The sequence below is a fragment of the Rhagoletis zephyria genome, unplaced genomic scaffold (genome assembly GCF_001687245.7).
Source record: "Rhagoletis zephyria isolate East Lansing unplaced genomic scaffold, Rhagoletis_zephyria_1.1 Rzeph_scaffold_00658, whole genome shotgun sequence".
Lineage (NCBI taxonomy): Eukaryota > Metazoa > Arthropoda > Insecta > Diptera > Tephritidae > Rhagoletis > Rhagoletis zephyria.
In genome coordinates, this window is record NW_016157742.1 from 98,961 (window position 1) to 125,595 (window position 26,635).

At 35.5% G+C, this 26,635-nt stretch overlaps 1 protein-coding gene across 2 annotated transcripts in view; it reads right to left on the reverse strand.

Annotated features, from left to right (window-relative positions):
- hth (Meis homeobox homothorax) overlaps positions 1-26,635 on the reverse strand; it is a 122,327-nt gene that overhangs the window by 10,420 nt on the left and 85,272 nt on the right. For both annotated transcript variants that reach the window (XM_017613420.1, XM_017613419.1), the window contains exons 4-5: positions 20,611-20,661; positions 14,470-14,520 (exon numbers count right to left, since the gene is read on the reverse strand). In XM_017613420.1, the coding sequence (XP_017468909.1) occupies positions 14,470-14,520; positions 20,611-20,661 (102 nt within the window). The remainder of the gene's footprint in view (positions 1-14,469; positions 14,521-20,610; positions 20,662-26,635) is intronic.

Genomic DNA, 26,635 nt, shown 5'->3' on the forward strand with positions numbered 1-26,635 from the left:
GTTAAAATTGGCTGCTAGTTTTTGCTCATTGTCTGCTTGCTGCCTAACCTTCGATATCCCTGACTTTGGTGACAGTAACACTGACCGCAAAAGTGAGCGGCGCAAAAAACAGCAACGGCAAAGGCAAGCGCAGGTAAGTAGTGGCCGAAAGCGCTAGAGCGGCTACGGTGAGTGCATGCATTTTGCTTTTTCATTTTTGGCTACATCGGGAAGACACCAAAGCTGCGACAAACAAGTTTGACCACTTTTATGGCGAGCTGAACTGTGCCAAAGAATATGCAAATGAGCGAACGGCAAAAGACAGGAATGCCGGAGAGCTGGAAATGTAATGGAAGAAGAATGCGCGTGTAGATGACTACAGCAAAACAAACAAAAAAAAAAACAAAATTTAAAAAAACATAAATATTTAATATGTCAACAAAAATATTTATTAAAAAGTATTTTTAAATAAATAACACAACCGACTTCAATTCTCAAATAAAAATTTAAATTGAGAAGTAACTTTCTTTTCTTATGATCCAATGATCTGAACTTAACCAAATTAAGGCGGTACCATCCCTGAGGTACCACCTTTCCGATTAAAAATAAAAAAATTGTCGAAATCGGTTTACGTGGTCCAAAGTTATACATAAACAAAAAATAGAAAAAAATTTTCGACGAGTTGATAAACTCCTCCTTTTTTGAAGCCGCTTAAAAATGAACTTTAGCTTTAAAAAAAAATTAAACAATAGCTTTAAAAGGATTTCTGTTAAAATATATTTCGCAAACAAATTTTTTAAAAACCAAAAAAAATTGTTTGTGGCGCAAGAAATTCGAAAATCAGAAATTGCACAGCAGTACTCCATATATACAATACATTATTGCATATCAATAGATACTTAGTAAGTATGTATGTAAGTCCAGACAACACCAGCAGCTTTTGTGTCAAATGCGGCAAGTGCATCGTCCACTCGATGAAACATATAAACATTCAGCCGTGGCCATGCACTTCACTTCGCTGTGCGGCAAATTATTCACTGCCCTTCGAGTAAGCCGGACTTTGGCCGATCAACCAAGCTGTATGTTGTAGTGGTTATACATATGCATGTGCATACATACCCAACAAACACTGGACCACAAATTTTCAAATGCTTGAGAAAATCTTATTTCTCCATTTGATTTTCAACATCGTTTATCATTTGAAATTTTCTCAAATATTATTTATCAACTTAAGAACGGTTTGAGAAACATTTGAGAAAAATTTGTTTAGCATTTCGTTCCGTTCCATCTGAGTCAACAATGCAAATGTGTCGTAGACTATCGGTAGTCTGCTACATCAGTCGCAAAACGTCACCTTGACCACGCGGTCGCTGTTTATCTGTCGAATAGTCGCTCCTCGTTCGAGTGAATTGTAATGCATTTAATTTATTGATTTAAGTGAAAAGTTTTTCATAATATTATTTTGTGATTGATCGTTTTGTGACTGATATGCCGATATAAGCTACTGACTGGTCTTTAAAACTTAAAACCGAAAGAAAAAATAGTCTGCTGCATCGATAGTGACCAAGAATTTGCCTGCATAAAATGAAATAATATTTGTATATAAAAAAAAATATATATATGTATTTATGTATATGCAAAAGGGCTTATGCTCTATTGAAGATGCAATAAAACCAACAAAAAAAATATATTTTTCTTTAAAAACTGTGTGTATCATTGCTTCGTTGGCAACGCTATATACAAATTTCAATGAGAGCAACTGGACTTCATTTCCTTCCGCTCTTCTCACGTTTGAAAAAAGGTTGAAAATTCTATATTTCTCCATTTGAAACTAAAGGAAAGTTCCATATTGAAAATGTACCTTTTTTTATGTAGTTGAGAAGTAACGTTTGATATTTGAGAAAAGGACTGATTCACGAATGCATCTCAAATTGAGATTTAAAACAAATGTTTATTGGGTGCATACATGCATACATACACACATAGATCTGAATCTGAGCTCATGCCCAAAGTACCACCAGTGCTGGTGCTTATGCGCGCCTCGCGCTCATTTCCTTATCGCAGTTGTTTATCACTCATACGCATGTACACATTCCTACCCATACATCCATATACACAATGAAGAAAAACCTTAAATCGCTCAAAGCTTTTGGCTAATGCATGCTTATCATTGTTGTTTTTTGCTGCTGTCTGGCATCCACAACTCTGTGTGCAACGCTAGACCAGCGCAAGTTGTTGCTATTTTTCTTGAACATATTTTACTACCGCTGCTGGTGCGCATGCGTACATGCACTGCTATTATCTTTATACAAGCTGCAGCTGGGCAACTGTGCGCATAACTATGTAGGTATTTACACGTACATATATACATATGCATATCCCGCGGGCAATTCGACTTTTATGCATATTTATGCGAATTTTGCATTTAGCATTTCAGCTGGCCATCAGTCGGTTCGGTCATTATGTGCGCAGAGACAAGAAGTTAAATTGCTTCGCGCTATGCAAAATTCTATATTTCGTTGCATTTGCATTTGTTGTATGCAGTTTGTTTCGTGCTTCTGCATCCTACTACATTCAGGCCACTTTCTGGCGTTTCGGCTGTTTGTTGAGAGAAAATGTATTTTCATTACTTTTTTACTTTATTTTTTTGCTCTACTATATTCACCCGCCATTTCAGGTTTTACGCGCAATTTTTGCGCCCTTCATTTTATAACCAATCTTCTTGGATGGGCATGTTTGCATATGCGTATGCGCAAAAGTTAATTTGCATGCGATTTGCAGGCAGTCAAGCCTACCTACATAAACCAGTCTCGCTGAATCAGCCATCTTCTTCTTTTTTACTAACATTAGTTGATTGGTTGGCCATTTGGTGGTGGCAAAAGTCAACGTGACTGTTGAGTAAGTATGCGCGTTCGCAAACATTTCGCTTAGATGCAAAAAGAGGGTTAGTTTGGTGATTAAAATCGAAAAGGAAATTATTCTAGAATAAAATAGCCATTTAATTTCAACATGCACTCATTAACACAATTTTTGAGAATAAGTTCAACGTATGCTTAACAACTGCTTTAATTAAATTAGAGCTCGTCATTGAGAATTCAGCGCTTTATAAATAAAACTTCTAGCTAAATAACAGTCTAAGACTAAGTGTGCTTAATTTTGCAGTTATTCAGCGCTATTCAGCTCTTACGACAACAGCTATTCAGCGCAACTCAGGGCCGTAGAACTCATTTAGAATTAGCGATTTTACAACAAGCTTTACTATGCAATGATTATATGAGCGGGGTAACTAGTCAAAAGCAATTCAGCGCGTTATATAGCAAAGACCAAAGTTTTCTAAGCGCGAACAAAGTACTATCATTCAGTACACTTACAACAATCACGGTTGTTTCAATTCAGCGCGATTCAGCTAACCCTAAAATTTACCTTAAAAGGAACTACTTTTATGAAGCTTTTAGCACTATTCAATGCACCTAAACTCCAATATATGAGTTTGTATGCAAGGGTTAATAATTTTTTAAGATAATTATATGATTAGTTATTATTCAGCGATATTAGGAGCTTTTGAATTAAGCAGTGAAATCAGGTCTACCAAATATTTAGTAGCTAACAAAGGGCTCACCATCCTATAAGTCCAAGACCCAATTCCTAGATCCAGCAACATCATAATTTTTTCTAATAGCGGGCGCCGGTCGGCAGGCAATGGCAAATCTGCGGAATGGTTTCTGGCGTTCGGAGGCGCCGTTAAAGTGTAAGCCCCTCCAAATTGGAGGAGAAGCTCGGCTAATTTTTTTTTAACAAAAATATTTTCTAAATATTCAAAACAGATATATTTACACATATGTAGATAAAACTTGTAGCCCAAATATTTGTAACAGATATTCAGTGCATTGAAAACTTACGACAGGTTAAGTTAGGGGTAATTTTAGTTTAAAAATTTATTTTGTTTAATAAGCACAATATCTACGGACTCTGTGGTTAATTCAGCACACTTAAAGTAATGGCAAGCAAGCTTTCATGATAATTATAATTATTTAATTTAAAGAGCAAGTAGTACAAGGAGTATCTGCGATAATTTATTTTTCTGCAAATGGGCAATTTATGCTGCCTTAGACTTATTCAGCGCGAATAATTTTAAACAAACTAACATTAAACAGTCTAAAATATACAAACAAAATGAATTCGGCCCTATGCAGCGCAACTAAGAATAATTCAGCGCAATTCAGCACAATTCAGCACCTAGTAGATAGAAGTTGCTTACTTTTTAAGCTAACAATTTCAAGTTAAGAATTTAAGAACTGTTTTCGGTACACTACGAATAAACAAAAATTAAATACGTTGAGGTCACTTCGCTTCCAAACTCTTAAATGGGTTTAAAGTAAATTTTTGAAATAATTTGCATATGTAATACTAATCGCCTTACAAATGCCGGCAATCTTTCATTTTCTAACAGCGACACAGAAAACTCATCGCGTGAATGATTTCTTCGCTCCCCAAAACACATTCCATTCCAACGTAGTTATTGTTTTAATGCCTTTATCGGCACTGAAAATCTCGAAAGAGGAACGCATACATAATTTTTTAATCATTCATTGTATCGCTAAGTAACAAGTTTCTACTAAAGTTGGAAACACAAATATGTATGTATGTTGAAAAAGGTAAACCAATGTATTATAAACATACATACATATGTGCATATTAATTTATGTAGACACAAATATGTTCATATATTCGTTTGCATGTTGCCAAGTAGCCAAGACCGGTCACATTTGTTGTTATAACAAGAAGAGGTAAGTAAGGTATCTATAAGATATAGTACTACATACATAGCATGCATTACCACTTGAAAGACAAAAGCGGCTGTCACGCAAACTAGAACTAAATACTTAAGAATTGTGCCGAGCTCCGCATTTGAAATTATCAAGTATTTATACATAAACACTCTCGTGTATAAATGTATGTATGTATGTAGGTGTACTAAACTACACATATGTATATACTAAGTTACTTTGCATGCTGCTTGTCTCTTAGTTGTATCTGCTAAATGCAGATGCAAATCTTTTTGTAGTAATTTTCGATTTCCTTTCGCAGATAACCAAACGACGACAAGTGACTTAAAGGCGGCTGACTAGCTGACTAGCTGACTATGTATAAGGCTGTACATATGTATGTATATGTAGTGCCGTTTGCTATGAGTACTACACACTTATTGGCCGGCAATAAAGTGAATTGTAACCAAAAAGAGACAGCAGTGAAAAAACGGTCAGAGTAAAAATTTTAAACGTTTATTATTATTGTTATTATTGAAAAAAGAGGCGAATCAAGCAGAAATATTGTTAATTGCAATGTAAGTGCGCAAAGCCTTAGCACAGGAACATAGCATAGAGTGGGTTTGCAGTTAGGCGTCGTGTTACTGACTATTTCTTCTGTTTATTCAATTGCAATCGGATGTACGTGTGGACGGAGTGGCGTCAGAGCGTCACATAGTAAATACATACATACGTACAGTGTATGTACATTAGGGCGGGTCAATTTGTATGGGAGATTTTTTTCAACTATGCGCGTATAGTGAAGAAGGCTTCTACGTTTAATTGTAAGCAAATTTTCCGATGAAACCATGGATCAATTCGGAGTTTGCCAAATTGCGAAAATAGGTTTTTTTATCATTTTGCTGTAGTGTCATAATGAAATGCTTAAATTTTTTTAAAAAACATTAAAAAACATGCTGCAAGGGTTTTTTTGACACGAGTAATCAATTTTTGCACTAATATTTTTCTTAAAACTTCCACCAAAGGGCGCAACAGTGAAAATTTTCACATTTGCTGCGAAACCTATTTTCGCAAATTGGCAAACTCCAAATTGAGTTTATACCTACGGTTTCTTCTGCAAATTTGCTTGGAATTGCACGCAGAATCCTCCTATGCAAAAAATTTACCCGCCCTAATGTACGTACATATATTTTCCATACTCTCCTCAGTGAATTTTTGTACACAGCCTCGCCAGGGAACAGGTTTTTTCAGACCAACTAAAAAGAAAATTTAAATAAAACAAATCTTGGGACTCACACAGCTTGTCAATAGGGCATGACACTGACACAAACTGACAAATGGAGCGAACGATTACCATTGTATCGTAGACTAACAGGAGTGGGGAGTTGGGTATCGCGCGGGGAAATGCTTGTTATCATTAGCATTTTTTGCATGGGATACCAGTAAGTATTTCATATATACATATACATAACATACATACATAATAGATTTCAACTTAGCGAAAAAAATCAGCAACAAATTTGCAACAAAGTCCACAGGGACAGATAGACAGGTGGCGACTGAGAAAAAAAAACAATCGTATAGTAAAATGCCATGAAAAAATAGAAACAAATGAAAGGGGTAAAAAAAAAACAAAGCTGATAACAACAAAGTCTTACAGGCAGCATAATAGGTATGTAGTATGTAAAACTCAGTAGTACACTAGCTTAAGTGTATGTAGATATTACAAGTGTGTATGTTCGTAAATATGTTAAGGATTTTTCGTTGTAGCTACAAAACATTTTCTACGCTTCGGTTGCTGATTTTTTTTCTACCGCAATTGTTTTATTCTTTTTATTTTGTAATTTCACTTTTATATTTGTGACGGTTCTTATTGTTTTGCATTTTTTTTTGTTTTACTTTAGTTTTTGTAATGCTCTTCTCATACACAGCCCAGCGCCGCAGTGAGTGAGTGACAAATGACAAAACAAAAACCTGTCGTGCGATGCGATAAAGATCGCTGGTCACACTGGGTTGCATGCACTCATACAAAATACACACAATCACTCACACACTCACACATCTATACAAAGGCAGTGACAATATTACCGGTTAGCTGTTGGTAAATGTGGCGTATAAGGTAGAGATGGCTTAGACCAAGACTGACTGGAAGGTGGGTTAGCTTGNTAAAAAAAAAACAATGCACAAAAAGTGAAAACTGGGTGTACGGTTGGCAATATCGCCGAGAGACATACGCATTGCAACTGTCAACTACTTGAACACTAGTTCATTAACTTTTTTCATCAACTCAATACGTAGCAGACCGATTTAATGTGTAACTTTCACTTAAGAAAAAGGAGAAAAAGTTAAAAAAAATCCAGACAAAGAAAGTCGGAGTAATTAAGAACAGTTGATGCCTTTGTACGCAATTGCGTTTGTTGCGTATGGCTGCATATGCACAAAGCATACATATGCATGCATGTATGTGTATGTGCATGCATTTAAAACAGCACATACGTGAAAAAACGCATCTCCATCGCAGACAGAAATTTTCACTATTTTGCTGCGTTACGCAAAATTAATCGATGTTCGCATAATGCGTCGATGCGTGATGCGTCGTAATTCAGTGGCTTTGTTTTTGTATACGATTAGCAATAAACTTGTCTCTATGAGAAGTTAATAAGCATAACCAAACTCTTTAGTGCAGAAAAGTACCTTGTAATTGATAACATTTATCGCTGTCTAGCGATAAAAAAAATGAAATTTAATTACTCCTCTGTAAATTCAGAGCAATTCAGCTGGAAAAATTTGCTAGCGTTGTCTATATAAATGAACTACAGTGCATTTCTGTTAAATTCAGCTGAGCTGAATTGTGTTTGAATTGCATTTCATTTAAGAGATATCAAATATGTTCAATTTGGCGATAAAAAACACGTTATGGCGCTTTCATATGCTAAACTTTGATTAAGATCAGTAAAAAAATTGTGTTAGTGAAAACTGTAAAATTAGGTGAAGTTTGATTTATTGAACTGATCACCGAATAGTGCAAAACGGCATCGTAAGCATCGCTTACAATCGCATGATACATTTTCTCTCATAAAAATGTTTAAATTGCAATTCAGCCGAGCTGAGTAAGGCTTGAATATAAGGAAACTACGTACATCGTACTTAAAATTGTCTTTCCATAATATTCTGTTGTGCTGAATTGGTAGATATATTGAAATGCTAAGTGACTAAAAAAGTTGCGGTCAAGCTCTTCACAATGTTTTTTAGGAACAACTTAGATTGCGTTAACAACCGTTAAAAATTCATATTTCCTCAAATTCAATGCGGACATCATAGGTTGGAGTAGAGATTACGCGAAAACTTAGCAAATATTTGGTCGGAAAATATTTAGTAATATTTTAAGTAAAACATTATATATTTTTTAAGTAAAAATAACGCTTATCTTATTCCAGGCTTACCCACGCCGTGATTGAATCATGCCTTGAAATTTGCGCTTAATCTTGTCGCAATCTGATTAATTTACAAACAAAATGAAAATGATTGCAAACGTTTTGTTTCATTTTGTCCAATATAATTTAAATGTAAATTTATACATTTTCAAATCTTTCTGCCAAAATAATCGAATTAAAAATATTAAACAAAACAAAAAGTCATTTTAGCCTAAACTGAAAACCCGTTTCTCATCGCTGCGCTTATAACGTCTGCTGGTTGACTCAATACGCCAGCCACTGCAATCAGGCTGACAGGCCAGCTTGAGCACAAAAAACTTAAGTAAATCCCTGTTCGTTTGTAGACGATGAAGAAATGTGACCAACAAAACAGTCGCTAACCGAGAAAAAAGCGACATACTCAGTGGAGAAAAAACAGATTTATAAACTGAACAATGTTCCCAAAAACAAGTTGAAAAAAAATCAACAACAAAAGTTGAAATACCAAAGCTTAAACAACACGAAATTCAAACTGAAATTGAAACCGAAGCAAACAACATAACAGAACAATCGAACAGCAGTCAGCAATAACAGCAACCGCAGCAGACAATCGCATTTACCTGCACAGCGAAAAAAAGGAGCCCCGTAGACAAAACTGGAAGAGGAGAGTGACACAGTCTCTACGCGATTCATTTGTATGCGATCATTGATTTTTAACAATCCACTTTTTTCGCTGGCTTATTTTTGGTAAGTGGAGGGATCAAATTTACTTCGAAAGCGATGAAACCAAAAATGCGCTTAAAACTTGAAAAAATATATCCATGGTATCGCAGCGGATGATCAAGTGGGGCGCAACAATATAAAAATGTTGATGAGCAACATGTTGCAATGAGTAGGGCACAGGGTTTGCAGAAACAAACATATGAGTGGATATAAAAGGAATGCATTTTAATTTTTTCTATGCGTGGTATTCGTATGTGTATCTATGTACATTAGAGTGGTCCAATTTTTGCCATTCTAGGAAACGGTGCCGCTTATACGATGTTTCCACGATTCGTAATTCGCTTAAGTAATTCGTGAATTACCCTGTTTCCACGGCACATATTAGTAACTCGTTTCGCAGCTCTAGTTCTTGTTCTTCGCTATTTATTATTATTTTTGTGTACTGAAAATATCGAATATGGAGCTAAAATTTAAGTTATCATCAACAATTTTAATATATATAGAGAATATTTCATTAATATTAGTCTGCAACAAGAAAAAGTGCCAGAAAATGGGACCAGGCCGGTGAAAACTTCGATATATTTCCGATAAATATTAGGAAGGCACCAATTCGTTCGCCATTCGCATGGTAATTCGATCTGAATTACCTACAAATGAGGTAATTCGCTCTCAAAATTTTGTATAGCCAATTACGTAATTCGGAAGGTAATTGTCAAGGCGAATGACGAATGACAGAGCGAATTACGGATCGTGGAAATATCGTATTAGTCTTTTCATGTTGATATTTTTAATGTTTATACCAATTTTCAATTTTTTACTGCAACCAATACAAGGTGCTCAATGATCTTGAAATGCGCTACTGGATCGCTGTGAAACTGGCATAAATATGTTGCCATGACAATCGAGGCTTCTGATATTTTTTAGATAATTTAAATTTGAAATGAGCTTATGTTGCTTAACCAATTGTTTAATTAATGTATGTACACACCACTTCTAGAGTAAAATATGAGTATCATGAGCATCTTGTAAAGTTTGGTACCAGCACCTCTTTCGGAAACAGAAAAAATTTTGGAAGGTGCCCCAATCCCTATCTCGGAAAAAATGTTTTTGGACCACTGTAATGTACATTAGGGCGGAGTAATCTAATTTCGAAAAAGTATAAGTAAATTTTACGTTCGTTTCTAAGCAAAAATGGTGAACAAACTATATACCGAAAATGACGTTTGACCCCTCCAATTTTTGAAAGAATAAATATATGTATTTTTTTCTGAACGAAATTAGTTTTTCATTTAAAAAAATGTGTGTTCTCTTTTATTTGTATTTAAAAAACGACTTCACAAAACTGAGAAACTAGAACATTTTTTTTGGTACAATTAAAAATAAATTTCGACTAAAAGAGTTACAATATACTGCTTTTCCTTCGAAAATTACGAGGGTCGAACGTAAGTTTTTGTATATATGTATGTAGTTTGTTCGCCATTTCTGCTTAGAGTTAATCGTAGAATTTGAATTTGCTATACACTTCTTTGAGTATTTTGCTCCGAACCAATTACTCCGCCTTAATGTACATACATACATATGTACTGCATATGTACGTATATTTCTTTTGTATAAATAAAACACATTTACATAATTTTTAGTTAATTCTTGTGGAAATCTCAAGACGCTGAATTAAGTGGTCAAATCAGCCGACTTATGCAGAGTTTTATCGAGTGCGTTCGGCGTTTGTTGGCATTGACGGTGCTGGTGGTGGTTAGTGCCAAGCAATTGGAGGTCGTAGGAACTACGGCCGGGAACGCAGTGGCCACTGCAGCGAATTCTATGGCGCGCATTTAGAGGGAATACAAATGCACATAATATACATACATATATAGGTAAGTACGTACGAACATATGCAAGTGTTATTTTAATCAACTATGTAGCGACCACTAACTGCTAACAGACTAGCGACTAGCTAACGATGCCCAAGTTTTGTCCAATTTATGCTTGGCTAAGCATTTGCTTAATTAATTTTTGGGCAAAACGCATTAGTTTTGAATTTTCGAGCTGTTTAACAATTTTTTGATAGTTGCTGCCTAAATTAAAATTTTGTCTGAACTTTTTTTTTATTTTTTGATACTTTTTTGAGGGTCAAAGAATGGTTAGAAAATAGTAAAACTCCCCCATTAAAGCGCTTGTAACAAATTAGACAAACTAGTAATTAGTTATTTAGTGGCAATAGAGTAGGGAAAGAAAGAAAATTGAATAAACAACTTAAAATAGCGGCTATAATGAAGTGGGTGTTGCTGTGAATTTACGAAGTAACAAACAGCGCATGAATCAAACGCACATAAGCGCACGCACACAAAATCAACCAACAAATAAAACGTATTTGAAGTAAAATATTTTAATAATGTATTCATTTACATTTTTGATATACTAAGTGCGGATGTCTGACAGAACGCCGAGCGCCGAGCGCTGAGCATTGGAAGTATGTAGGTATGTAGTTTGCATTTAATTAAAGCCAAATTTTGATATCATCTTTTTGACTTTAAGAATGTCTGTAGCGCCTAAAAAGTGCTGCTTACAGAAATGGTTTACCATTTTTTTGAGCGGCAACAACTCTTCTTATCAACGTTAAGTCATCAAAATATTGAGGGAAATACATACGTATGTATATTTGTGAAATCATTTTATGGCATACAAAAAATGTATGCTTTTTATATAAAATTAAAATGAATTTAAAAAAATGTTAATGAACAAGCAACCATCACCCGAGTGTGCATAATGCAAAATCACACCTCATGATTTTTATTGAAAGGTCACTCAAACAGACAGGAACTACAAAAGAGTGACTTTGGCTGTAAGATTTTATTAGCTGCAGTTAAGTGGCACTACACGCTGCTACTTAGAGCGTGAAGGGTAATTTTTCAACTTTTTAATATTATTTTTAATCTTTTTTTTTTGTAGTATAACAGAAAAAGAAAAAAAAAAATTGTTAACATTTCTTTGTCCGTTGCAGTCACACAAATCCAGCTTCAGCAAATATATATATACGCTTCTATTTTGCTGAATCATTGCTATTAAACATTTATATTTCAAATTTTGTTAAGCAAATAACAAAAGCTCCTTTAGCTAATGCTTAGCAATCTGCTATAAAATAAAGAAATGCAGAAAAAATCACAGTTTTGCTACACCTGCCTTGTTGTTCTATTACCAGATACTATTTATTTTATTATCGCATTTCTTTGTTGATTTTTTTTTGTTGGTTTATTTTTATGTGCACTTGGATATATTGGCGTCACTGGCGATATTGTTAAAGTTCGTGTTGGCGGCACATTTAATGCTTTTGTCGGTGCTTGCTGACTGTTTGAATACTATTAAACTGTTGTTTGTTGCTATGAATGATTGCGGAATTATTTGTTTATATGCAGCAAATATTTATTTATAAAAAGCGCAGCACAATTAAAGTTAAAATGGTAACAAAAATTTATGTAAAAACAAACATAGGTAAACAATGGTCATGACGGATGTCTTTTCCTTGCGTTACGACGCTGGCAAGTGACTGCTTTTAATTGATAAACGATTATGTATTACCTACCTATAATTGCTTTTATGGTTGAATGTGCATACGGGTATGTATGTATAGTATATGGTAACTAGAGGTTGGAATCTTAAATCGAAACTGTAATAAGAGGCATACATATAGCTTATTTGCCACAAGTTTTAATATGAAAAAAACTTGTTTGCTTTTATTTCTATTTTTTGCATGTTGGTCGGAAACAGTGACAGTTTGGTGCGGATTTTGGAGCGGTATGTTAACAGAATGCGCTACTGCGAAGCTAGCAGTAGATTTTTCTTTATTTTTTTAATTTCAAAAAGAAACCGCTATGTGGACCACTCTGTATAAAAATACTTTCACGCTGTTAGCTTCAAAATTTTAGTTAAAATTTGACTAACAGCCATCGGACAACAGGCCGTTTTAACAACACTGCCCATAAACGAATGAAATGAAATTGAATCGCTAACAACAGACATTTTGGCACTAATATGCCCCTTTATGTGCCTATTCAGCTAGTTGATCCTTTTTCAAAGTGTGCACATATGTTCCCATCAGCTGTGCGGTGTTCGTAATTTTTACTGTTTCTGCTGCTTCTAGCTGCTGACGAATTTTATTGCTGACAACAATTACCATACCATGTCAGCAGCAATTCAACTAGCTAACCAATTACTCATTCAGTCAGCCAGTCAGCTGCCAGCCAGAGTTATTCAACTGGTTATACAGACGCTTGATGTTTTCCTTACATTTCGCCCTGATCAGTATTGACTTAATTTAGACATTTGGCTTACAGCCACAAGCTAAATAGCCGAGTATAAAAGGCGCATAAATTGCATGTCTGCCATGCTGTAGTGTAACTCGTTTCGTCACTATATTATAGTATAATGCATATAAAGATACGATGTCTTTAGAATTCGCAATGGCTATGAAATGTCAATATATTCAACAACTTTTCGTTGCTATTGCGCTTGCTTTATGTTGTTGCTTTTTTACGTTTTTCTGCTTTGTTGTCGTTTGGTAACAGCTTTATTCTCGATTTCATTTCAATCAAATTTGTGTATAGAATAAGCTGTTATACCTTTATTATTTGTTTATGTTATTTGATACCTCTGCTCATATAATTTACTATTATTCAGCATAGTGAGGTGGTTTTCTTTTGATATTATGAGCAGCATGGATGTTAGTTAGCTTTATTCCGCTTCATTCTGCGCTAATTAGCTGTATCTATACTCGACTAGAGTCAACTTGTAAAAACTTTTAACTTTTTGAATTTCAGGTAAAACATTTTTTTAGATTTTGATAAAGTTTCTTATTCAACTTTATTCAGCTGCCGCTAAAATCGATTTGATCCAGCATATTTCATATTTTAAGCAAAAAAAATGTATGCTTAATGTTTAGACGCGACTGCTAACACCAGGCGCCTAAATGCATGCTATGTACTGCTGCATGTGCAAAAATTTCCTTCATTAAATTAATGAAATTTATGTACATGCACTTCTCAACTGCCATGTAATAAAACTTTCTTAAGTTTTAATTTGATGNAGCTTCATTCTGCGCTAATTAGCTGTATCTATACTCGACTAGAGTCAACTTGTAAAAACTTTTAACTTTTTGAATTTCAAGTAAACCATTTTTTTACATTTTGATAAAGTTTCTTATTCAACTTTATTCAGCTGCCGCTAAAATCGATTTGATCCAGCATATTTCATATTTTAAGCAAAAAAATTGATGCTTAATGTATTTTTTCTGAATTTTAAGAAAAATTTTGTTTTTGGGGTTATAGTTATTGCTTTAATCTTGATAAGGCTTAATACAGTTTCATTCAGTGGAAAGTGAATTTTTAGACAAAACAAATTTATGCTTATCGTATTTTTTCTCAATTTTAGTGTAATTTTTTGCCAATGATATTAATTCTTTGCTCCTTTAAGAAAATTTTCTTATACAATTTTTTGTTTGCTAGTAAATATTTACGCTTTTATTTTCATAACCTTTTGCATTCTTCTTTCATAGCTTAACTATTTTAAAACTGAATTGAAATTTTTGTACTTACTTTTTCTAACTCTAAAAGGTGAAACCGAAGTACTTGTATTGCTTGCACCATCTGAAATTTAAAAAAGTATAGTATTAATTTTAAAAACTTGCTTGTAATTTCCTGAAATATATTACAAAAGTAGTCAAAGCTATACATATCCAATGTTTTCTTTTCTTCAGCTGCATTAAAGTTCACCTTGACTGCAAAGCTTTGAGTCTAAATTATTTTTTATTTATGCAAATTTTTATATAGTTTATTTTTCTTTTTAAAGCAATTATTTTTTTACTAATTGCGGTTTGCTTATTTCGCCGATGAAAGTTTGGACCATAAGCCTTAATATGGACGGCGATAAATAAAGTTTAACGCATCATTTAAACGCACCTTAATTAGTTACTGGCTTGGTCAAAAAACGAAAAACTTAAAGCACAAACTTGCCTTTGCCAGTGACACGCATACACACAAAAGTTTCAAGATAAAATTTAAAAAGCGCTTTCAATCCAAGTGCTGCCGCCGTGGGTAGCGTGGTCGCCTTGATCTTGCATGCATATTATTATTGTTGTTGTTGCTGAGGCTTATACTTATAATTTCCATGTTGGCAGTTCGGAGCTTTTTATAAAGAAATCAGACGTTTTCAAAATGCTTTCGCAGTTTTTCCTTCCTTGTATTTTTTTTTTAGACTTCGCCAGCCATGCACTGTGCCAGTTCATTTTTGTATATTCAGACTTCATTTCATCTTTCGTTTGTTGTTGTTGCTTTTTGGCTGCTTTGTTCACATTTAAGCTTGAAGTTTTAGTCACTTTTAATCGCATTAAAAACGATTTGGAATTTCAGGCTAATGATGATGAGCAATACATATGAATGCGCAGAAAAAGAGTTGAAATAAAAAAGCGCGGCAAAAAATAAGCAAGCGCAAAATGCTTGCAAACTTTCCACAACCTTAATCGCAGCAGGCGGCAACAGTGTCAGTGAGGTGAGTTAATAAACAAAAAAAAAAGAAGCTGCATTTAAAACATCGCTTGCGCCCCCTCCCCACTTTCAGACACCTCATCCGCTAAAATGGGAGGCAATAAAAAATTGCACTGTCAAAATTCACTGCCTACAACACTTAGCCATGCCACGCCACGCAAGTAATGCGCGAACGTTGAAAAAATAAATCCTGCGCTTGGCTGGATGCCTCGTTACAGCCTCACCTAATTAAACTGTCAACTTGACATTTGACATTTTTACGATGCTTTGCAGCGAGTAAAAAAGCAACAAGAGCAACAACAACAACAACAAAAAATAAACACATGAAGCCACAAAGCGGAAACTTGAAAACTTGGCTATTAAAAAGTTTCACTCCTTACTTAAAGACGGACTGACAGAGAACACAAGTCTACCAAGCAACACGACAATAAGCGAAAAAATCAATTGGCAACAAAAACAGCAACAACAGTGTCTACTTACAACAAGGCTTGGCAGCATATGTACATACATACATACATATGTATATTGACAAGTTCAACTGCAACATATTGCAATTTTCTCGCCATACAAACCATAACAACATAATCACGGTACATTGCTACAGGCTGCACCCCACTACACTGCGCTGCACCGTGCCAGGCCGCGTCCGCTTTGTTATGGCAAACTAGCGCTAACTGACTATGTCCAAAACAGCTAGCAACAAGTACAAAAACAACAAGTGCATTTAATGCCAATGGAGCAAATATCCAATGAAAATAAAATCGCTTTTATGGCCTAGCGTTACCGCTGCCGCTGCCACAGCCGCTGCCGCCGCCACCGCCACCGCATTCAGGCCGTAGTTAGCAGTTGCACCGCTAGTAGAGTACTTAAAAATTCAAACGTTAAGTATGTGTTACTAAATGCACATTTAAATGTTTATTCAACATATTGCGCGCGCGCACTCGTACAGGTCCATGTGTAAATGCTGGCCCAGCCGCACACTCCAACTGGGCGGACGAGAGCGATCCACGTCATTGCATGGTGTATCCGTTTAGTGAGCGTTGCAATGAAAGCGAAGCGCAATTCATAGTAGCGCATGGCAGTATGGCTTGGAAGCGAGGCGAAATGATTTATGGCGCAAGTACGCAGGCGCACTGTCAAACTGACAGTTGGAACAAAACACTACAACGCCATAAAATGACGCGACGCGCCACTGTTATCATCGTCGCGTAAGCAATAGTGGAACGATGCAATGTTATTGGTACTTTTATGCATTGGTACCGACTGTTGCTCGTGGGCTCATAAGCCCTCAGTACGAATTGAATTACATAGGAGCAGAATTTTGCAAACAAAACAAAAAAAAACATTTTGGGTTAAGGGTGCATAAGCGGCATGGACTGCGGTAGTGATAAAAATGAGTGCATTTGAAGCGTCGCCCGCAGCGCGACAAAATGCTAATAAAATGACGGCTTACAATAAGCGATCGTTTGTGAGTGAGCGAAATAGCATAGTCTGAGCTTAGTGATGCGCAAACTTACAACTCTGTAGTTTGTAGATACATATGTCAGTACTTATATATGTATGTAAGTACCTATTTGCATCAGAGGGTCCCTTGAGAAGTGCAATTTAGGCTTGTGGCATAACTCTTGTCAAAGGAAATGGAAGATTTCATGCTAGTTAAACTTAGTCGGAATCATCTTTTTTTAATGTTCAGCTTAAATATGCCTCATAACCAAAAACAGGTCATTCATTTTTTTTTTGATTACTCAGCCAAAATTGCTTCTGGAAATTTCCTTTTAATTCAGCTCATTTTTGACAATGGCATGTCTAAAAACGAACGAGTAAGCTTTTTTGCTTTTTTGATAAAAGATGTAAATCGATGTGTATGTGTGTACAGGAAATATTAGTGTTGTTCATTTAAATAGTTAAATTTGCCTTTAGCATATACGTACATTTTTATCCACTGCTTTATATAAACAAGCAAAAGAGAATCTTACGGTACGGTTTAATTATTTGTACAATGATTTTCGGTTGTTGTGTCCAAATGCATAACCCGAATCCAAAAACTTTAACATTCACGTGTAACCAAAGGATTAAACCTTTATTTAAAGTAAATTTTTAAAATTTCCTACCACTAGCTTATTAATAAATTCGGTTGCACTATGCATTTTTTTGCAAATTTCGATGTGAGTTCTGCGCAGAAATACTGTGGATGGCGTAGCCGGAGTGATATGCACAAGAAATGTTGTATAGCTTTGACATACGGAAGCCCCTCTTCTCCAGCAACACAGAAAGGAGAATTCTACTTAGTAAGGGTTATAATCCCTAGGCGCGGCCGAAGGCATAATCCAGCGGTGGCGGACCTAACAAAGTGCGTGTTTTTAATGGCTTGGAAGAAGCTGTTATTGCATTAAGTGGATTAGGAACCAGTTCTTCAGGCGTAGCTACGAATAACGAATTACGAAAATTCGGGTTCTAGAATAAGGGAGCAAATTATATTATTTCGGAATTTATTTGTAAAAACCGCACCATTGCAGAATTTTTGTTTGGCTCAGCCCTATTCAGCTTAGTTTCAAAAAGAAAGGATAGGATTTCTGTAAAAGTTTCTGTAAATCGCGTATTTTATCTGTATTAAATTTTGATTCAGTTCAGTTTAGAAACCAAAACTTAATATTTATTTAAAGCATTATTCCGCAAAAACACAAGCCATTGTTTTAGTTAATAGAATGAATGCCTACATTTCTAATGTATGTAAATAAAATTGCATGCCAAGGATATTGCACACTCTAATGTGCAAGTTTTGTATGCAACACACAGCGCACGTTATAAGCGCTTGACTAATGATGATTCCAACACTATATAAAAGCACTTTAAGTGCGATTAAAGTGTCACTTTAAACCGAATGGCATTATTGGTATGCGCAATTTGCTTTCACCGCAATGCATTGCGCTGATTGGTAATTGCATCGTGACAATGAAATTAGCATAAATGCATTTGTGATATGCCCCAAGGGTTTCTCCCAGAGGTAATAATAATAGCTTGTAGTATGTGAAAAAATAATACGAGACATTTATTCAGCGCGTATTAGCTTATTCAGCAGATTCATTTAAGTTCAAATGTAAAATGAAAGTGCATTTTCTAGGTTATTCAGCGTTCTTTGCGCTTATTCAGCTCAATTCAGCGCTACTTTTGATTTAAAACCAACCGGTTTGTCTAATATTTAAATTTACTTTTATTCAGCGCAATTCAGCTGAACTTTTTAATGCATTTTTCATGCCTGAAATGATTTAAAAGACTTAAATTTGGTATTTGCCTCGGCAAGGCCCCACGATCCGGAGTGGAGTGGAGTGCTGAACAACTTTTTTCTCCGCCGTTTTTGTGTCAGTTAGCGCGAAAATGTCGTATGGCTCATTTAAATGCTACGCGCCATATTCGCTTACACCCAGTGTGTCAGCAAAGAGTCGTTGGAAGTATTTTTTTTTTCTTAGTGCCTCAAATCACATATTGAGCTTGTTGGAAACTTATACAGATACATAAATATACAATGAAAATACAAAGAAGCATGCAGCTTAAAACTGTGGCATGCCACTTAAGCAGCTCGTGGTATTAAAAGATGCCAAATGCAGCAGAAGCTGTGGTGTAGTGAATTTTTTACGATTAAATTTTACTATAGTCGGCGTGACGAGCCTGTTGCTGTCATTCGATGCTGGTGGTGAAGCTGCTGGTGAGCGTTGGCGCGCTGTGGCATATTGGCATGTTGCTGGGATTTTACATGCATTAATAAAATAAAAATGCTCAAAATTGTACAGTGCAAATGTTTATTGTTGGAGTTGTAGTGATTACTGTAGATTTTGGTGTTGTTGCTGTTGTTGTTGTTGCAACATTGACAGCCTTCAGCGCGCTGACATATGCCGAGCAACAAGTTAACCGCGCACACTCAACCAGCATCATCAGCCAGCTAGGCCACCACCACCACCACCACCACCACCACCACCTCAGCATGCATAGCCACCACTGAGCTCAGCTGTGCTCAGCAGTCAAGCGCTCGACAATAAAATAAGTTAACAACTCAGTTATTGAAGGAATGACTGTTTTTAACATCTTTTTTCCCATGCGCGCATTTTATTTCGAAAAAGTTTATTGCTACTTTTTATTTATTTATTTTATTTTTTGCCACTGCAACCGAGCGCGCATGTGGGCTGCGCGGGCATATAGAGAACTAAGTTCCAGCCTCCAGCCGACACAGTCGTGCATTTGTATCTAGATACATGTGGACTGGTTGCATTGTTTGTGGTCAGCAATGCCACTTCACTATAAGCTATCAAACTGATTTCGCAAAGTGTGTGTGTGTATGGACGTCTGCTGCTTTACCCCACCCTGTCTGAGACGGGCTTGCTCGCCGCTTTGTATTTGTTTATGTATGGCACGGCTTTGACATGCCGGATCACAGCCACTTGAGATTAAGAATGATAATTTTGTGTCGCTTTGTATACTTATACATATCCATACATACAAGTATGTATGTATTTAGGTTTCGCAGTAGTGTAAATTTTTATTTAAAAGCGAATGTAGTAAAAATATACAGAAAGAAGAAAAAAGTAGGTACATGGCAAATTTGCAACAACGACATTGAACTTGCTGGACGACAAGTGCGCATGCGCTGGGCAGTAGCTTAGGCTGATGTTGCTGTGTTGCTGTGTTGCTGTTGCTGACGTTATTGCCTTAGTTGGCGCTGCCTGCGGTAAATTGTGACAAATTTATTTAAACAGCAAATAAAAATGTTAACGAGCTACAGTCACAGCAGCAGCGGCGACAACTGCCGCTCATCTAATTGAATTGAATTGAAAAAATTATACGTTCACATATACAAATATACATATGTATGTACATGCATAAAGTACACACAGTATGCAATGGTCGTTATGTGCGTCTTGCTTTAAATGTTTGTTTGTTTACTTGCTTGTTGTAGAAAACTGTTTTTATTGTATGCATTTTTTTTAATAGCTTTTATTTGGTATTTTAAATTTTGCATTTTATTTTGAGGTCAAGGTGAACTTGTTGTGCCGCTATTACGGTTGTATGCAACATGCATTTATTCTACAACTCGAATATGTTGCAAGCATATTTTATTAACCTATTTATGGACCGTTGTTTACTAAGCGACAGACGCTTGTGTAATAAAAGTGTGCAGGTTTGTGTTACTGTGGGACTTACCAGTGAGTCGACTTCGGGATCCGCTGTGTAGTAGGGTTTCTGTGATCGTATCTGCAATGAGACAAAAATACATAAGAATTTAAATAATTTTCCAAGTTTGCAACAAAAAAAAAATATTTTTCTTAATTACTGAATTTTATTACTTTATATAACAGATACTTAAATACTTCTTTGAAAATGTCCTAAACGCTTTGTTTTAATGCAAATGTTTGCGAGACATTTCTCACCACCATTACAAAAGAGCCAAAAACTTAAATACGATTCAGCGTCTTAAAAAGTTCGTTTTTCTTTTTATTTCAAAATATCCCGTAGTAAAATTTTAAACTGAGCTTTAAATATGTTACAATAAATATTCAGCACAATTTAGCGCTCGAGAAGTGCAATTCAGCCCACTAGTTTTTATGAAACATCACTAGAACATGTACTTAACGCAATTAAGCCCTTTTAAATATACATATCTGGGCAGAATTCAGCGGCTTCATTAAACGAAATTCGCTTTCAAAAGTTTAATGGCTTTAGAATTCAAAACCAACAACTCAGTCGTTTAGTTGCCTTTATTGGCAAGGTCCAAATAGTATCTATCACTATTCAGCTCTATTCAGCAATGGTATTTAATAGTTCTACCAACTATCTTTTTCTAAACTATAATCGAAGAATACGCACTAATATCGTTTACGCTTAGTAGTGCTTATACAGTGCACGTAAAATTCAAATATGTCATCAAAACTATGGGAACTGAAATACTTTTCGGATCAGCCCTCCATATTGCACGAATTGAGCTCCAGGTAAAATTTTTAAGATGCTCAGCAGTTTTCAAACTGTCAACACGCAATTCAGCTTATAAAACTTATAGCTGAATAAGCAGCTGATAAGCCTGAAAAGTCGTAAGCACCTGAAAAACTTAGATTAGATCTTCACACTAAGCCTTTTTCGGGGTTATGGCTTCCAGCGCTCACGCCGTTATATAAAACTAATAGCTGAATACATAAAGTGCTGAAAGCCTGAAAAACTTAGTGCGAAGTTCTATTCTAACTTCTAGCACACACGCTTACAAAATCAACAGCTCTAGACAATTTGAAAAACATATGTTGCTTTGCCCTTTCATATGTTGCACAGGCTCAACTCTCAACTATATAGGTGGCATTTTATCAATTTATTGCTTTGATGATTTTTATCTATGTATACCTATTTTATGCTCTGCACGTTTGTATGCCCGGTTTGTTTATGTTTTGACTTGTAAGCGCATTCGCGCCACCACACTTGGTAATAAAAATTAATATTACCGAAAACTAGCAATAAACTGACGCATTGCAAAATGTTCAGTGCTACATAGTACTTGTACAAGAAATGTGCATTTGCTGGTGTGTCTACACTCAGAGCCGCCTGCGTCTAGGCTATCTACCGTCTGTGTGCATGCGGAGCAATTCGCATATTTATTGCAGCAAGTGTTACCACCAATTCAAATGCCAGCGCAACAACACTCACTCCAGATATTCGTTGCTCACAAATGACGTTTTTCCCGCGCCAAAGGCGACGGCGACAGCCACGGCACGGCTTATCTCGTCAACGGTTCCAATTTCATTCCTCTATTATGTACACATCCATACATATGTATGTATGTAGATATACATATGTTTTGTTGTTATGTTTTTCTTGTTTTTGTTACTTAATTTTATCTATTTTTTATTTAGTATCGCATTTTTTATTTGGTTTTGTCTTTTTGGCAGTTGAACTGTGGGGGTTTCTATTGAAAATCACATGCATAGCTTGTCTAGAAGCGCATGCTTGAATAAATGTACATACATATGTGTTTGTAGTAGCATATGTATGTATGTATTTTCATCAGTAAGCCCATTAGTCATGCTTGCGGCATGACGAATCCACATTTTTGCGCACACCATTCTTGATTTTCATGCAAACAAAGGCACTCCAACACAACCTAAAACAGATGCATACACTTATTTGTACATTTATACACATTTACTTATAAACAATTTTCCATAGCCTTATTGTTATTTTGTTTATCTCCTGTTGTTTCACATACTCAAACATACACGTACCGTACAGGTAGTTCGTCTGCATCTGCTTACAAGCACACTAACAACATTGTTGCGGGCCGGCAGGTAAAGTGTCTGTATACATACAAACATACATATGTATGTACATATATTCATTGCATTGCAGGCTTCTTCGCTTTACTTCATATTTTAAATTTATTTTCTGATTGTTTTCGTTACTTTGTGCTCCCCGCTGCGCTTTAAAAACTTCTGCCATATTGTTATACATGCATACGCTTGGCCTATAATCTGCTTAAAATCTCTGCTACACCAAACCTTTCCGTCTCGTTGTGCCGTTTTTCCATTGAAACAATTTTATTTTTCTTATTGTTCTTTTCATTTACTTTTGTTTTGAAATTTGTTGTGCACTTTAGTAGGCCTTTACTGTGTTGTTGTGTTAGTGACATTGACAGTTGTCTGTCAAAATGCATTGGTATGTCATTAAGTCTTCAAAATCTTCTCTGATATTTATGTGTGTGCGTGGGCGGTCTGTACTGGCCTTTAAAGATTTTATTTTTGTATTCTTTGTTTCATTTTTGTGTTCTGTTTATTGGTTAAAATCGTCGGCTTGACCTTGTGGCAAATTGTTAGTAGATTGCAGTTACCAAAATGTCAAAGTGACAGCTGCCAAAAGACAGTGCACAAAAAGTCGTAAAGGTTAATTTCGAAACAAAGGTGGCGTGGAAGCGCACAACTAATATTCAACTAGTTTAAATAAATATAGTTATTTTAGAAGTGGTTTGGAAACTAAAGACAGTTTAACAATATCGACATATTTATCGATACATTTATCAAAATTTGGATGCATATATTGGAGTTTTTATCGACATATTTATCTATTTATCTGTATATTGTGTATGTACATACATATGCATTTATCGAGGTACTAAGCGATACCCATACGTCTGTTTATCGAAACTGTCATCGACATATACATACATACGTAGGTTTGTCAACAAAGCTGTCGGTATGGTCTTTTTCCCACACGTAGAAAAGTTTAGCGCAACTACGCCCAGAGCGGGTATAGTTTATAGAATTTTCGCACTATTATTTTTTTTAATCGACAATTCTTTACTTTTCTATAAATTTACATTTTTATTTAAAACTTAAAACTTTAATTCAATTTTTTTAAATTCCTTAAAAAAAATACACGTTCACCTAATTTTCAAACATCTTGCCGTAAAATGTGTTGTGAAACATGTTGCTTATGCGCCAGCAACATAAAACGCTAGGCCGCATTTGCCTCGCAAATTTTTATGTTGCATAGCAAGTAAAGTTGTCCAACAGGTTTATGAGTAGTCAAAACAACAAATATGACGCAAACAAGAAACTATACTACAGCAACAACAACAACAAGGACAACAACCGCAGCGCAAGAACAAAATACTTGCATGTAGGCACCGCAGCAGCCTTGCTAGGCAAACACACACAAAAATCAATATCGCACGCATTTTTCGAAGACAATAAGAGCAGGCAACAAGTTAAAAGTAAAAGCAGAAAAAAAAACCAAACCAAAATAATAAACAAAAGTTCAGCTTGAAAGCATTCGCGATCACAAGATGCCTCGCCCGGCTCGATATGACTGGTGCTTTTGTTGCTGTCGCCATATTTGATTGTTCATGCCGAAACGTCAGTGGCAAATGTCAGGCGTCGAATGGTTGAAAAGAGTTTACATATGTATGTATGTACCTATACATATTTAAGTATGTGAACACATTTATACATATTTATGTTTATGCGTTTGTGCAAGCAGTTTGCGCATAACGTCAAACGCCAACGAACGAATGCTTTTGGTGGCATAGAGTTAATTACTGTGTTTGGTGGTCGTCACAACAACAACGCTGCAGCGGCTCGAAACAAGGAAAAAAATATACATATATCTAACTACATACAAACACATGGAGTAAAGTAAGAAAATAATTGAAAAACGAAAATGGAGCGCCGACGAGTTGCTGCTGCCACCACGACCGCCCAATGTGCACATTCTGACACACAAAGCGACAAAAAAGCCAAAGAAAAATTGAGTTACTACCTACATACATATGTACATGTGTGCGTTAAAATAAAAATGGCTGACATGAGTGCATTTAAAATGTTGTTTGCAACTAATTACAACATGAGTGTGCAACATGAACAGCGGAGGGTTGGCGTAGCGTAGCGTGGCGTGGCATACCGCTGACAAGCTTTTACAAAAGTCGTAAGCAAAATTAATGATTTCACTGCCAAGAAATCAAGCTGCGCCTGCATGGCTGTCATGCAACATGTTGCTGCTACTTTTAAAACGCTATATAATTAGCGTTGCCGGCGCGTCCCGTATTTTGCACTAAATTTGAAATGTGCCGCCGGGACAAGACTTTTCCCGAATTTTCGACACTTTCATTATTCATTTCAACCTGTAAACTTCTACACAACATATTCGGGTTTTATGGCGGCTATTGTGAGTGGGTAAGAGAAATGTGTATAGCTAAAAATTACCGTTGATTTTTTAGTTTTTATTTTATGTGGAGGGTGTTGCGAATTTTCTTCCTGACTTTTATAAGGAAGAAAAAGCCCAACACCCTCAAAAAAAATTCTAAAAAATCAATGGTAATTTTTAGCGACTTGAAACTTGAATTTTATTGTACTAAAATTGAATGGGCTATAAAACCACATACCTGAAGTCTTTCTAGAAAATCTAACTAAAAAAAAACGAAATTTTGATTAACATTTTTTAATTACATAGTTAAATTAGCTTTTGTGAACTGTGTGTAAGCTTTGAAACTTTTATTTATGTGGTATCTGATATAAGTAGATCGACCCATATTTTAAATGAAAATTATTAGCTACAAATAAATAAAGATAAGTTGAGTTTTGAATTTTGCTGCTAGTATTTTGACCGCAACTGTATCTCTTACTTTCTTAATGTTTGGGCTTTTGCAGCATATCCTTTATTTCTCATTTGTTCCGTTAAATTTTTGTAAATCCCGTATTTTTCTGAACAAATTATTCGTTTGTCCCGTGGCTGGAAAAAAATCTGGCAACACTATATGCAATGCCCTACTGATAGATACTTGCATACAAACATATGTTGCTTGCAACATGCGGCCATACACAAACAAAACTGAGACATCCCGAGTGGCTTCTTAACAAAAAAAAATAAATACTTAAAAAAACTATGCAACCAAAAATGACGCTCGACGACTAGCGCGAAATTGATGATTTCATTTTGCAATTCATTTTTGTCATTGGCTTTTTTGGCAGCTGTCTGATATGCTGTGTATATTCTCGTTTTTTTTTTTCTTATTTAATTTTTTTGTCAATTTTTATTTTTGCATTTTGTATTTAGCATTTAAACATTTCTCTTTTTTTCGTTACTGCTGTCGTTCGCTGTTCAGCGCTTCATATTCATGGCGTTGGCTGGGATTTTAAAAATGTATAAATCATCATAACAAGTAAATTCACAGCATGAGACATGGCTATAAATAAAATGTGTTCGTGTGTGTGTGTGTGTGTGTGTGCGTGTGCGTGTAATAGCAACAACAGTTTTTTCATGTATTTGCGGCGTTGTGAGTGAAGACGTTCCCAATCAAACAAAAATCAGAAACGAGATCATAATAAAAACAAGCGAAAAATCAGTTTTAAATTTAAATAAAAATATAATTTAAATGCATTCTTTGCTTTTCGTTTTTATACTGATTGCTTTGGATATTGCCTCGCTTTGTTGTGCTGTGTTTATACATATGTAGGTACATATTTAATATGCAGGCAGTGTAGCAGATTTGCTACAGTGGGCCAGTGCATGAGACAATTAAAATAAAATTTTCACTTTTACCAAGTCAGCTTTTTTGATAAAAAAGATTTCTCAAAATTTTACGTTAGTCTATTAATAGATATTTATAGACGGCAGAAGTGTAGCATTTAAAGTTACTATTCAAGGAATTTAAAATATTACTGACCTATCAAATAATCGAGCTGGCTGATTCTTGGAA